This window comes from Antechinus flavipes, chromosome 5, assembly GCF_016432865.1.
Source record: "Antechinus flavipes isolate AdamAnt ecotype Samford, QLD, Australia chromosome 5, AdamAnt_v2, whole genome shotgun sequence".
In the NCBI taxonomy this organism is placed as follows: domain Eukaryota; kingdom Metazoa; phylum Chordata; class Mammalia; order Dasyuromorphia; family Dasyuridae; genus Antechinus; species Antechinus flavipes.
Window position 1 is genome coordinate 242,383,574 of NC_067402.1, and position 12,408 is coordinate 242,395,981.

At 34.3% G+C, this 12,408-nt stretch overlaps 1 protein-coding gene across 2 annotated transcripts in view; it reads left to right on the forward strand.

Annotated features, from left to right (window-relative positions):
- The window catches only part of ZDHHC17 (zinc finger DHHC-type palmitoyltransferase 17), a 99,016-nt gene that overhangs the window by 71,546 nt on the left and 15,062 nt on the right, over positions 1–12,408 (forward strand). For both annotated transcript variants that reach the window (XM_052001390.1, XM_052001391.1), the window contains exon 12: positions 12,294–12,356. In XM_052001390.1, the coding sequence (XP_051857350.1) occupies positions 12,294–12,356 (63 nt within the window). The remainder of the gene's footprint in view (positions 1–12,293; positions 12,357–12,408) is intronic.

A 12,408-nucleotide genomic window follows, 5' to 3' on the forward strand; every position in this document is an offset into this window, starting at 1 on the left:
CATTTATGTTATTGTATTCATTGTGTCTATTGGTCTGCTGATTCTCCTTACTTCTTTCTTTGTAGTTCGTAGAAGTCTAACCATTTTGTCCAAATTCCTCAGGATACAATAATAATCAACTAATTGCATTCATTTACTACTATTTATCCAGCTGATTCCCCAATTGATAGTGCCTCCTTTGTTTCCACTTTTTTGCCATCACAAAAAAGTGTTATAAATATTTTGGTAAACATAGAGTCTTTCTTATTCTCTTTGACCCTAAGATGTGTGCATGGTGTTGGGATCATTGGAACAAAGAGTATGAACAATGTAGTCCCTTTTGCTGCTGTAATTCCAAATTGTTTTCCAGAATGGTTAAATAAACCCACAGCTTCACCAGCTAAAATATGGCATTTTAAATATCAGCATGTCTGTCTTGTCATAGCTTCTCTAACTTTGATTCTTTTATCTATCATCTTTGCCATTTTGTTGGGTGTAAAGTTGGGCCTCAGAATTGTTTAAATGTACTTTTCTGTAATTTTCAGTGATTTGGAGCATTATTTCATATGGTCATTGATAAAATTCTTTTTAAAAAAATTGTTCATATTCTTGTACCTGATCTATTGAGGAATGGCTTTTGATCTTATCAGAAAGAATGGAAAAATAGATATTTATTCCATTTGACAGTTTCTCTTATTGCTGCTTTGAATTGTTCATTTACAAGCTTTTCTTTTGGCTTTGACTTGATTAAGAATCTTTCTGCTAGTCATAATTGTAAAAATTATTTCCTTTCATTTTCATCTAATTTTTTTTTTTTTTTGCCCTTTTCTGTTTATATCCATTTGGAGATTATTATGGCAGTTGGTGTAAAATGCTGATCCAAAAATTAATTTCTGCCAAATTGGTTTCTGACTTTCCTAGCAATGTTGTCCAATAGGAAGACCTTCTAGTAATTTCTGTTCTTTTTGTATTCTTTATCAAGTTCTGGACTAATATTTTTAGTTATTTCTTTGTCTTAGTCTCTTGCAGTATTTTCAACCAATAATATATCTTGTTTATTACAGTTTTATACTGCAGTTTTAAGAGGCAGGGTTGTGTCATTTATAGAGGATTAGCTTTGGAGTCAGAAAGACCTGAATTTGGGTTCTGCCTTGACCAACATGTAACCATGTGAGTCCCTTAGTGTCTGAGTGATTTACCTGGCTTTCCAAAATGAAATATTATGAGTTCTGGTTTTCTTTGATGGAAGCCATGTACACATCCAGACCTCTCCATGCCAGCAAAATCACATGTATAAACAAAAGAACTGATCTCTATAAACACCATATTGCTTGTATGTATAAATACATAATAATACTCTTTATTTTGTTTTTCCAAATGTATTTGCAGTAATTTAACAAAAGTTAAGTATCTATCGCTTGATTAAGTAGATATATTTCATCCAGGTGGCAGGCACTCAGTAAGGAATGATAGAAAATGTAGCTAAAATGTCTTCCCTTTTCTGTTGAGATAGGGAAACTATAGATTTAGAATATTATGTACAATGTCAGACATGATCATTATGTTATTAGGTTTTGTGGAATTGCTTCTTTTTCTCGCAAATCTTAGGAGAAAAAGGAAAGCTATGTGCATAAATATGATCTCAAAACAAGAAGTATTGATAAAAAGATACAATATTTTGAAAAATTGGTAAAGTGAATTTCACTATTTTTTCCACTGAAGTTAAAAATATTTTTAATAGCTCTACTTTTTAAAATTTCAACTTCTGCTTCTTTAGGTATTTTGTTATTTTTAACAGCTAGGTGATAGAGTACACAGAATGCTGGGCCTGGAGTCAGGAAGACCTGAGTTCTTATCTGGACTCAGAACTTACAAGCTCTATGATGCCTGATCAAATAGTTTAGCTACTATCTGCTTCCGTTTCCTCCACCATAAAATGGTTATAATAATGATATCTACTTCCCAGGGTTGTTGTAAAGATCAAATGTAGTGCTTGTAAAACACTTAGCACAAGGTTTGATAGGTATTTGATAAATACTTGTTCCTTTCCTCTTTCCTTAATCTTTTAATTAATCAGTGCAAAATTTTCACTGGATTTGCTGTTGTAGTTTAGCATTAATTGCTTTGTGTAGAAGTAAAAGTGTTAATAAAATTGGCTGTGACAAGAAAGCCCACTTTATTAAAATTATATATACATATATTGATATAAATCGAGGAGAAGCAACAGTTTGCCAAAGAGAAATATATCTTTATGGGGCAAGTGTCCTTTTAACTATGGTCCACTTTCCACCATTACTTTTAGAGGGCTGTGTTTTCGGGAAAGAAATATAAAGATTTCCTAAGTTGCTTATTTGATGTTGGCCTTGGGTTCCAAGACAGTTTACCTCTTTGTTTGGCTTGTGCAAGAACAATTAGGGTAAAGGAAAGGTATACACGAGGCTAGCCGAAACTATGCATTTACACTAAGAGGTAGAGGTAGGAGGTCTGTTTTAAAAAAAAAAAAATTCCTTTTAAAGGCAATCGGGGTTAAGTGATTTGCCAAGGTCACAAAGATAGTAAGTGTCTGATGCTGGGTTTGAACTCAGGTTTTCTTGATTCCAGGACCAGTACTTTAGCTGCCCTAGCCTACTCTTTTATGACCATACTAATTTCAAGAAAAATATAATTCAAAGACCCTCCTCTGCTACCACAGTAGTACTGAGGTAGTGCCATGGTAGCATATTTGTTTATACAGTTGTGTATTATGTTTTAAAGATATCAGTTCTTGGGGGCAGCCAGGTGGCTAAGTGATAGAACATCAGCTGTGAAGTCAGGAGGACCTGAGTTCAAATGTGGCCTTAGGCATTTAACATTTCCTAGCTGTGTCACCTGGGGCAGGTTACTTAACCCCAATTGCCTCAGCAAAAAAAAAAAAAAAAAAAAAAAAAAAAAAAAAAAAAAAAAGATATCAGTTCTTTTGTTTGATGTAACATGTGATTTCATTGGTTATGTGGATGAGTATATTGCCTCCACTAAAGTAGACCATAATTCATCTGCAGCATTTAGTCTTAGAGTGACAGGTAAGGCACTGAGTCACTAATTGGTGTCACACATTGATCAGAGGTAGAACTCAAATTCAGATTTTCCTGACTCCAAAGCTAATCCTCTACAAATGATACAATTCTGCATCTTAGAACTACTGCATAAAATTAATAACACTATGTTATTGGTTGAAAATATAAAAAATAAGGCATTGGAACAGACTGAGACTCAGAAATAGCTAAAAATATTAGTTCAATGTTTAATAAAATGCAGAGCACAAATTATAAATTACCAGAGGAAGAACTCTTAATTGGACAAGACTTCTGGAAAAACTAGAAACTAGTTTGGCATGGGGCAGCTAGATGGCATGGTGGATAGAACACCAGATCTGAAATCAAGAGGACCTGGTCTCAGACACTTACCATTTCCAAACTGTGTGACTCTGGGCAAGTCATTTAACCCCAATTGCCTCAGCAAAGAAAGAAATAAAGAAAAGAAAGAAAGGAAGAAAGAAGAAACTAGTTTGGCAGAAATTTTAGTTTAAATCAGCTTTAGATGTTTTTTAGACTTCTGGTGCTAAGTTGCATTTTCTCTGTAAAAATACTGAGCAATAATTTAAATTGGTCTGCAAGATACAAGTATTTCTGGGCAATGGATCTCCAACAACTTGGATTTGTATTTCAATCCTTCAACTAATTTTAGTCATGTTTTCAACTCATCACATTTACTAAGTTTTACAACTTATGCAACATACTGGCCTTACACAAATTAACTTCATTCTACTGCTTGCAGTGCTTTCTATCACTTCCCTTCCCCCCTTTCCTAACTTGCCCCCATAATTTTTACCTCCAACCTTGCACAATTCCTTTTTTTTTTTTTTTTTTTTTTTTTTTTTGAGATACTTGGCTCCTAGTGTTGACTCAATGCCTGAAAACTATGTGGTAGAGGTAGAGAGGGAAAAGTGTGTTGTTTAGGAAGCAGGTAGAACTACACACCTGTCAGATTGGCTAGAGTGACAGGGAAAGATAATGTGGAATGTTGGAGGGGATATGGGAAAACGGGGACACTGATATATTGTTGGTGGAATTGTGAACACATCCAGCCATTCTGGAGAGCAATTTGGAACTATGCTCAAAAAGTTATCAAACTGTGCATACCCTTTGATCCAGCAGTGTTTCTACTGGTCTTATGCCCCAAAGAGATACTAAAGACGGGAAAGGGAGCTATATGTGCCAAAATGTTTGTGGCAGCCCTGTTTGTAGTGGCTAGAAGCTGGAAAATGAATGGATGCCCATCAATTGGAGAATGGTTGAGTAAATTGTGGTATATGAACGTTATGGAATATTATTGTTCTGTAAGGAATGACCAGCAGGATGAATACAGAGAGGATTGGCGAGACTTACATGAACTGATGCTAAGTGAAATGAGCAGAACCAGGAGATCATTATACACTTCAACAATGTTTGAGGATGTATTCTGATGGAAGTGGATCTCTTAGAGAAAGAGAGCTAATTCAGTTTCAATTGATCAAAGATGGGCAGAAGCAGCTACACCCAAAGAAAGAACACTGGGAGGTGAATATAAACTGCTTGCATTTTTGTTTTTCTTCCCGGATTATTTATACCTTCTGAATTCAATTCTCCCTGTGCAACAAGAAAACTGTTTGGTTCGACACACGTATATTGTATCCAGGATATACTGTAACCTATTCAACATGTAAAGGATTGCTTGCCATCTGGGGGAGGGGGTGGAGGGAGGGAGGGGAAAAATCGGAACAGAAGTGAATGCAAGGGATAATGTTGTAAAAAATTACCCTGGCATGAGTTCTATCAATAAAAAGTTATTAAAAAAAAAAAAAAAAGGAAGCAGGTAGAGTGGGGCAGGGGATATTCTGGGAAGATGGCAGAGTAAATTTCAAGCTCTCTATATTTCCGCCTCAAATAGAACAAGTTTGCATCACAGGGAGAACGTAGACTGGTAAAAAATCAAGAAGACTTGGAGCAGAGTAAAGTACAATTCAAGAAGATCTGAAGAAAGATCAGGGACCTGGAATTAATCCATGTGAAATGCAGATACCTCTCAGCTAGCTCCCAGAAACACTCTTTGGGGAGCTTGGGGCTGGGTATGGCTAGAGCCTCAGTAGGAGCCACAGAAACTTTCACCTCCTGAACTGTTTGTGTAGTCAGGTCTGTGTTCTAGAAGACTTAAGTGATCCTAGGCTGATTAGGAGCTCCAGGCCCAGCTGTATGGCTTCCAGCGAGAAAGAACCAGCACACCTATAAGTGTGGAGGCAGTGGGGCAGGATAGAGTTCTTGATTTGGGGTTTTAGTTGAAAGGATGAACTGAAGTAAAGCCAGAGGCACCATCCCCTCCCCACCCCAGGATTAGAGGGGCTTACAGTAATACTTCTTATTTTAAAAACCAGCAAAGAATAATCCACCCCACAATAGAAACTGGCTATGGGAGTAGGAAAGATCAGGATTCATCTTCAGAAGAGGACACATTTCTACCCCAAAGAGTAATGTGGAATGGCTCCCTGCCTAGAGAGAATTTATAGAAGAACTCAAAAATGAATTTAAAAATCAAATGAGAGTTATTGAGGAAAAACAAAATAAAAACCATCAAGAAATCCAAGATTAGGGGGAAAAAAAATTAACCAACTAGAAAAGAAGATAGGCTCAAAGACAAAAATAACTCTTTGAAAATTAGAATTGGACTGGGACACTGATACATTGTTAGTGGAATTGTGAATACATCCAGCCATTCTGGAGAGCAATTTGGAACTATGCTCAAAAAGTTATCAAACTGTGCATACCCTTTGATCCAGCAGTGTTACTACTGGGCTTATATCCCAAAGAGATCTTAAGGGAAAGGGACCTGTATGTGCAAGAATTTTTGTGGCAGCCCTCTTTGTAGTGGCCAGAAACTGGAAACTGAGTGAATGCCCATCAATTGGAGAATGGCTGAATAAATTGTGGTATATGAATATTATGGAATATTATTGTTCTGTAAGAAATAACCAGCAGGAGGATTTCGGAAAGGCCTGGAGAGACTTACATGAACTGATGCTGTGTGAAATGAGCAGGACCAGAAGATCATTATATACTTCAACAATAATACTATATGATGATCAATTCTGATCAACAATAAGATGAACCAAATCAGTTTCAATTGTTCAATAAGGAATAAAACCAGCTACACTTAGCGAAAAAACTCTGGGAAATGAGTATGAACCACTACATAGCATTCCTAATCCCTTTATTTTTGTCTGCCTGCATTTTTTATTTCCTTCACAGGTTAGTTGTACATTATTTCAAAGTCCGATTCTTCTTGTGTAGCACAATAACTGTATGTATATGTACATATATATATATATATATATATATATATATATATATATAGTATTTAATATATACTTTAACATATTTAACATATATTGGTCTACCTGCCATCTGGGGAAAGGAGGGGGAAAATTAGAACTAAAGATGCTAAAAAAATTACCCATGCATATATCTTGTAAATAAAAAGCTATATTTAAAAAAAAGATAAGAAAAGAAAAGAAATTAGAATTGGTCAAGGGGAAACCAGTGAAGCTATGAGATCAATAAATAACAAAATGGAAAAGAATAAAAAAATAAAGCAGAATGTTAAATATAAGAAAAACAATAGACCTAGAGAACACATCAAGAAGAGAAAATAAAAAAATAACTGAACTGCTTGAAAGTTGTGACCAAAAAAAGAGAACCTTGACAGAATAATGTAAGAAAATTGTCTTGACTGTTCGGTTCTGCAAATATGTATTGTATCTAGGATATACTGCAACATATTTAACATTTATAGGACTGCTTGCCATCTTGGGGGGGGGGGTGGAAGGAGGGAGGGGAAAAAATCGAAACATAAGCGAGTGCAAGGGATAATGTAAAAAATTACCCTGGCATGGATTCTGTCAATACAAAGTTATTATTAAATAAAATAAAATTTAAATTAAAAAAAAAAAAAGAAAGAAAGAAAATTGTCTTGGAATGATAGAGCATGGAGGGAAAGTAGAAATAGAAAAAAAATTCACTATCATTGCCGCAGTGAGATCCTTTGTGGAAAACATACAGGAATATTATTGCCAAATTTTGAAACCCCCAGATCAAAGAGAAAATTTTGCAAGAAACAAGAAGAAAATTCAAATATGCTGCAGCTACAATAAGAATTGTTCAGGACTTACTGGCAGCCATAATAAAAGACCTCACTCAGGTCCTAGAATTATATTTACCAATATCCAATAGGCCTGCAGCCAAAAATATCATATCTAGGAAAATTATCTATAATAGTGAATGAGAAAAAATGGATATTCAGTGAATTTGCAGATTTTCAGAACTTTCAACAAAATTCAAACTGAATAGAAAATGCAGCATAAAAGAGCCGATATCAAAGATAAATTTCAAGGAACTCAACATGGACAAATGGTTTATGGTTTTTTTTTTTTTTTTTAACATGGGAAATCTATTCTATATGTTTAAGATTGACAATAGTAGACTAGCTCAAAATATTGAGCTAGAGACAGATTTAAGATTGAGACAGAGTTAAGATAAAAATAGTAATCATGTTATATAAATGAAGTGCGGAGGAAGAATAGACACAAAGGCATAGATGGGGGACTAGGGCTTGTAGTTCTAAAACCCTGCTCACATTGGGAATGGGTTAAGTAGGAAACACTACATATATCATATATACCATAAAGGGTATAGCACTCTTTAAAATCTATAAAGAAATAAGGGGGGATGGCAGATGGGGAAGCAAATGGTGAGGAAAGATGAGGAAGGGATCCATGGATGGGGAGAGATTAAATAATAGTAAAGCAAGTTAAGAAGCAGAATTAAAGCAAAGAGTAGGCAGGAATAGAAAAGAGAAGTAGGGGTGTGTGTGTGTGTGTGTGTGCGCGTGTCTCTGTGTGTGTGTCTCTGTGTGTGTGTCTCTGTGTGTGTGTCTCAACATATATACATAAATATATCCTTTCTTAACTATAGCCTGTTTGGGGTGATGGAGGGATGTCTGTCATTCTCCATAAAAGTGTATAGCCTCACAAGGTGACTATTTTGAAATCAGCCTTCATTTGCACAAATAAAATTTTTAGTAGTGCTCTAGAGATGATTGCAATTAAAATGGAGTTAAAAATGTTAAAATGGAGAGGCTTGTGATTCTCTAGATTAAAATCAAGAGATGTTTGAATTCAGTTCATCACTTTTTAAACATGTAACATATGCAGATACAAAGATTAAAATAAAAAATATCTTCTTCTTACAAATAGCTCATATCCAAGAGAAAAATATAGAATGTACATAAAGTACATACAAAGTAATTTCTAAAAGGAGAAAGCTTTGAGGCTTTCACACTGAGAAGTAACACGATGGCAAATAATCAAAAGAAAGAAAAAGTACAAATAAAATTTGAATTGTCCATTTTTTAAAAGATAAAGGCAAAGATAATAAAGATAATAGGCTGACAACATTGCTTTTCAAGAAAGAAAAAACATGAGAATGATTAACACTTTGATCTTTAAATCCCCATGCTATTGTTCATTAGTTGTTCAATCATGTCTGACTCTTCTTAACCAACTGGTGGACCCTAGACTACCAGTATTGCCCATGGAACTTTCTTGGCAAAGGTACTAAAGTGGCTTGCCATTGCCTTCTTCGGTGGTTTGAGGCAAAGAAAGTTAAGAAACTTGTTCAGTGTCACACAGCTAGTAAGAGTCTGAGATTGAATTTGAACTCAGGTCTTCCTGGATCAGGGTTTTACCCACTGAGTCACCTACTTGCTTCCATCCTTATGTTATCACAGGGTTATTTATGTCAGGAGAAAGAAGGTAGTAAAACATTTTTCTAAAAGCTATCATTTGCCCCTCTACTCAGACACACCTATGAAAATTTTCCCAAATAAGCCTTGAATTGACAAAATGGTTCCTTTCTGATTGGTAAAATAAAATCATGAAATAAGAAATACAGTTTTTACTATCTTGTGCTAAATTCAAATTTATTCATTTGGTTATTATAACCAATTTAAAAAATCCATTTTGCATTATGAGACTTTAACAGTCAGAATCCAAAAAAATAAAAGGTTAAAAATGAGCAAAATCTAAGATAAGATGTATTAGACATAGACAAAATTTTATATTATGTTTAAAAAAAATTGTGAAACTACAGTGGGAAGATGTAGTTAGACATTCCTTTGTAACAATGAAGATTGAGGTTCTTTGCACACTTTGCCCTCAAAAAGAATTCTCATTTCTTTTTTTTTTTTTGCTGAGGCAATTGGGGTTAAGTGACTTGCCCAGGGTCACACAGCTAGACAGTGTCTGAGACTAGATTTGAACTCGGGTCCTCCTGACTTCAGGGCTGGTGCTCTATCCACTGCACCACCTAGCTGCCCCTTTTTTTCATTTTTTTTTTTTTTTCAAAAAGAATTCTCAGTGTCATGTGGCAGGTAAAGAAGTTGGTCTTAGGCCAGACTAATGGAGGTATAGGAGTCAGGACAAAGGACTTTTGAATCTTGCCTTTTCTGCCTTGGTCAATCCACAGATAGACTATTGGCTTTAGTGCAAAGGGTCATATATGAGCTAGAATGACAAAACTGATCGGACTAAAAACCATGCCTTGAAAGAATTGGGAATTTTGACAGAAAATGTTATCTACATCCTGAAAAAGAACTAAGGAGACTGAATAATAAATCAACATATGATATGTTCACTTTTTTTTTTATCTCTCCCATGATTTTTCCCTTTTGCTTTGATTTTTCTCTCCCAATAATTCATAAAACGATGTGTATTTAAAATAAACAGATATGGAAAGCAAAAAAAAGAAAGAGCAAAAAAAAAAAAGAATTGGGAATGAGCTGTTAAAGAGGATGTCATAGATGATTGAGACCAGTACCAATGATCTTGTGATGAAGAGAACCGTCTATACCCAGAGAGAGGACTGTGGGAACTGAATGTGGATCACAACCTAGCATTTTCAGTCTTTTTGTTTTCTTTCTCATTTTTTTCCTTTTTGATCTGATTTTCTTTGTACAGCATGATAATTGTACAAATATGTATACATATATTGGATTTAACTTTTTTTTTTAACATGTTTAACATATTGGATTACTTGCCATTTGGGGAGAGGTTGGGGGGAAGGGGGAGAATTGGGAACACAAGGTTTTACAAAGGTTATTATTGAAAAATTATCTTTGTATGTGTCTTGAAAATAAAAATCTTTATTAATAATGTAAAAAAAAAAAGATGTCATAGTTATCCTGAATTATTTGAAGAGCCATTTTACAGCAATGGAATTAGACTTTATTTTTTGGGAGTTGAGAGAATGGAACTGAGAACAATAATTATGAATTATAGCAGTAACATTTTGTTTCAATATAAGAAAAACTTAGCTAACATTACAAAAATGCTAAACATTTTGAAAAGGTAGGTGTCTGCCTCGTATTTATGTTAAGAAAAACTAGATAAATGGTTTTTTTTTTCTCTAGAGGTTGCATAATGATAAATTCTCTTTGTTAATTTGGCCTCAAAATATAGCAGAATCCTATTTTCTTAAACTATTTTCCCCAACATTTTGATGAACTTAGTTTTTCTTATTGCTTCGTTTCCTATTTTTCTGATTCCAGGCCAGTGGAAATGTACAGATTTTTAATAAGAATAATGTTGGGGGATTCATAGTTTATACTGATTGGGATCTGGCAATGCACCCATAAATCCTTTGGAGGGGGATTTATTCAAAGTATTGGGAGCTTTCTCTAGGACCCTTACAATTATGAGGGTACCAGTTCAGCACCATTTAAATTATCCTTCATTCTCAATATATGTCTAACCTATTTTCTTTTTTGATAATACATATCTTTTATGCCACTTCTTGTGTAAAAGTCTGACTTGGTCATATATTGCAGCCTACTTAAATCCATCATTTAAGTCTTTGGGATGATTTTAGTCTTTAGTCTTGGGAAATTTGCAATTTTGATTCTTTGAGGATTGTGATATTCCATGATCTATAGAAATTTTTCAGGGCATGAAAAAAAAGTTGGTGGTAATAAGGTAACTTTTTTGGTTATTGTTTCAAACAGAAAAGCTTAGGATCTTTAGTTTTGTAGTCATTTAAAAAATCTGCGCATCAGATTCTTGCTCAGGAAGGTTAGTAGCCCACCATTATATCACTGTTTCAATTGCAACATTAGATTCAACTTAGAAAACTTTGAGTTACCCTGCCAGAACTAAGGACTGCCTTTTTTTTTTTTATAAATAAATGCTCTATCTTCTTAAAGTACCTAATATTGTTAACAGAGTTTTTAATCCCCTAAATAATTCCATATGTGTGGAGGTAGGTAGATAGCTAGATATAGAGATAGATATTTCTTATATCTTTTGCTTTAAGGTATAACTGAGATTATATACATGAAAACACTTCGAAAACTGTAAATTATTATATAATTGGTATTATTAGCGCATAGATACCAAATCTGTCATTTCATTAGTATTAAGGATCTCCCAGATAAGGACACTTTTTCTCCCAATGCAATACATTCTCTACACCTTGAGATCTTAGAAAGTTTCTTGGAGCACTGAAAAGTTAGGTCACTTTCCCAAAATGTCAGGAGTGAAACTTGAACCGCTTCTTCCTGATTCTGAGAACATCATTGTATTCCATAAGGAAGCCTTTCATTTATTAATATTAATCCATCAATCAACTAGTATTTATTAAGTACCTATTATGCCAGACATCTTACTAAGCTTTGGGGATATAAAGAAAGACAAAAAGTAGTCCCAGTTCTTAAGGGATACTACACAAAGTAAGTACATGGAGAATAATTTGGTAGTGATGCACTTAAGATTAAGGAGTTTGGGGATCATTTTGTTCTAATATGTTTTCACATATTTGTGAATGGAATCACATATGGCAATAGAACTTAACAACCCTTGGCCTCCCTTGAATCAGCTGAACTTCACTGAAACTCTTTAACATCTTTCACAGAGCAAATGAGAACTTGTTGGCATATTTGGCAGGTTTATTATACATGTTATGTTTTAGTGTTCTTTAAATGTTGATTTGGTTCAGGTAGTCTAGAAATCAACTTTTGAGTAAATAGAATGTTTACTAAGTAAAGTTTCTATCTAAATATTTAGTAAGTAAACTGAATAGAAAAGGAGGTTTTTTTTTAACATAAAAAATACATAAGTACTTTTTTTTTTTTTTACTGTGTCCTGTTTACATATAATGCTAATCTTTTCCTTTTTTTTTTCTTTTCCCCATTTAAAGACAATAGTTGAACTTGCAGAGACAGGAAGTCTGGACCTCAGTATATTCTGCAGTACCTGTTTGGTAGTATTCTCTTTTTTTAATCTAGAATGAAACATAGTGTGATGAATATGGA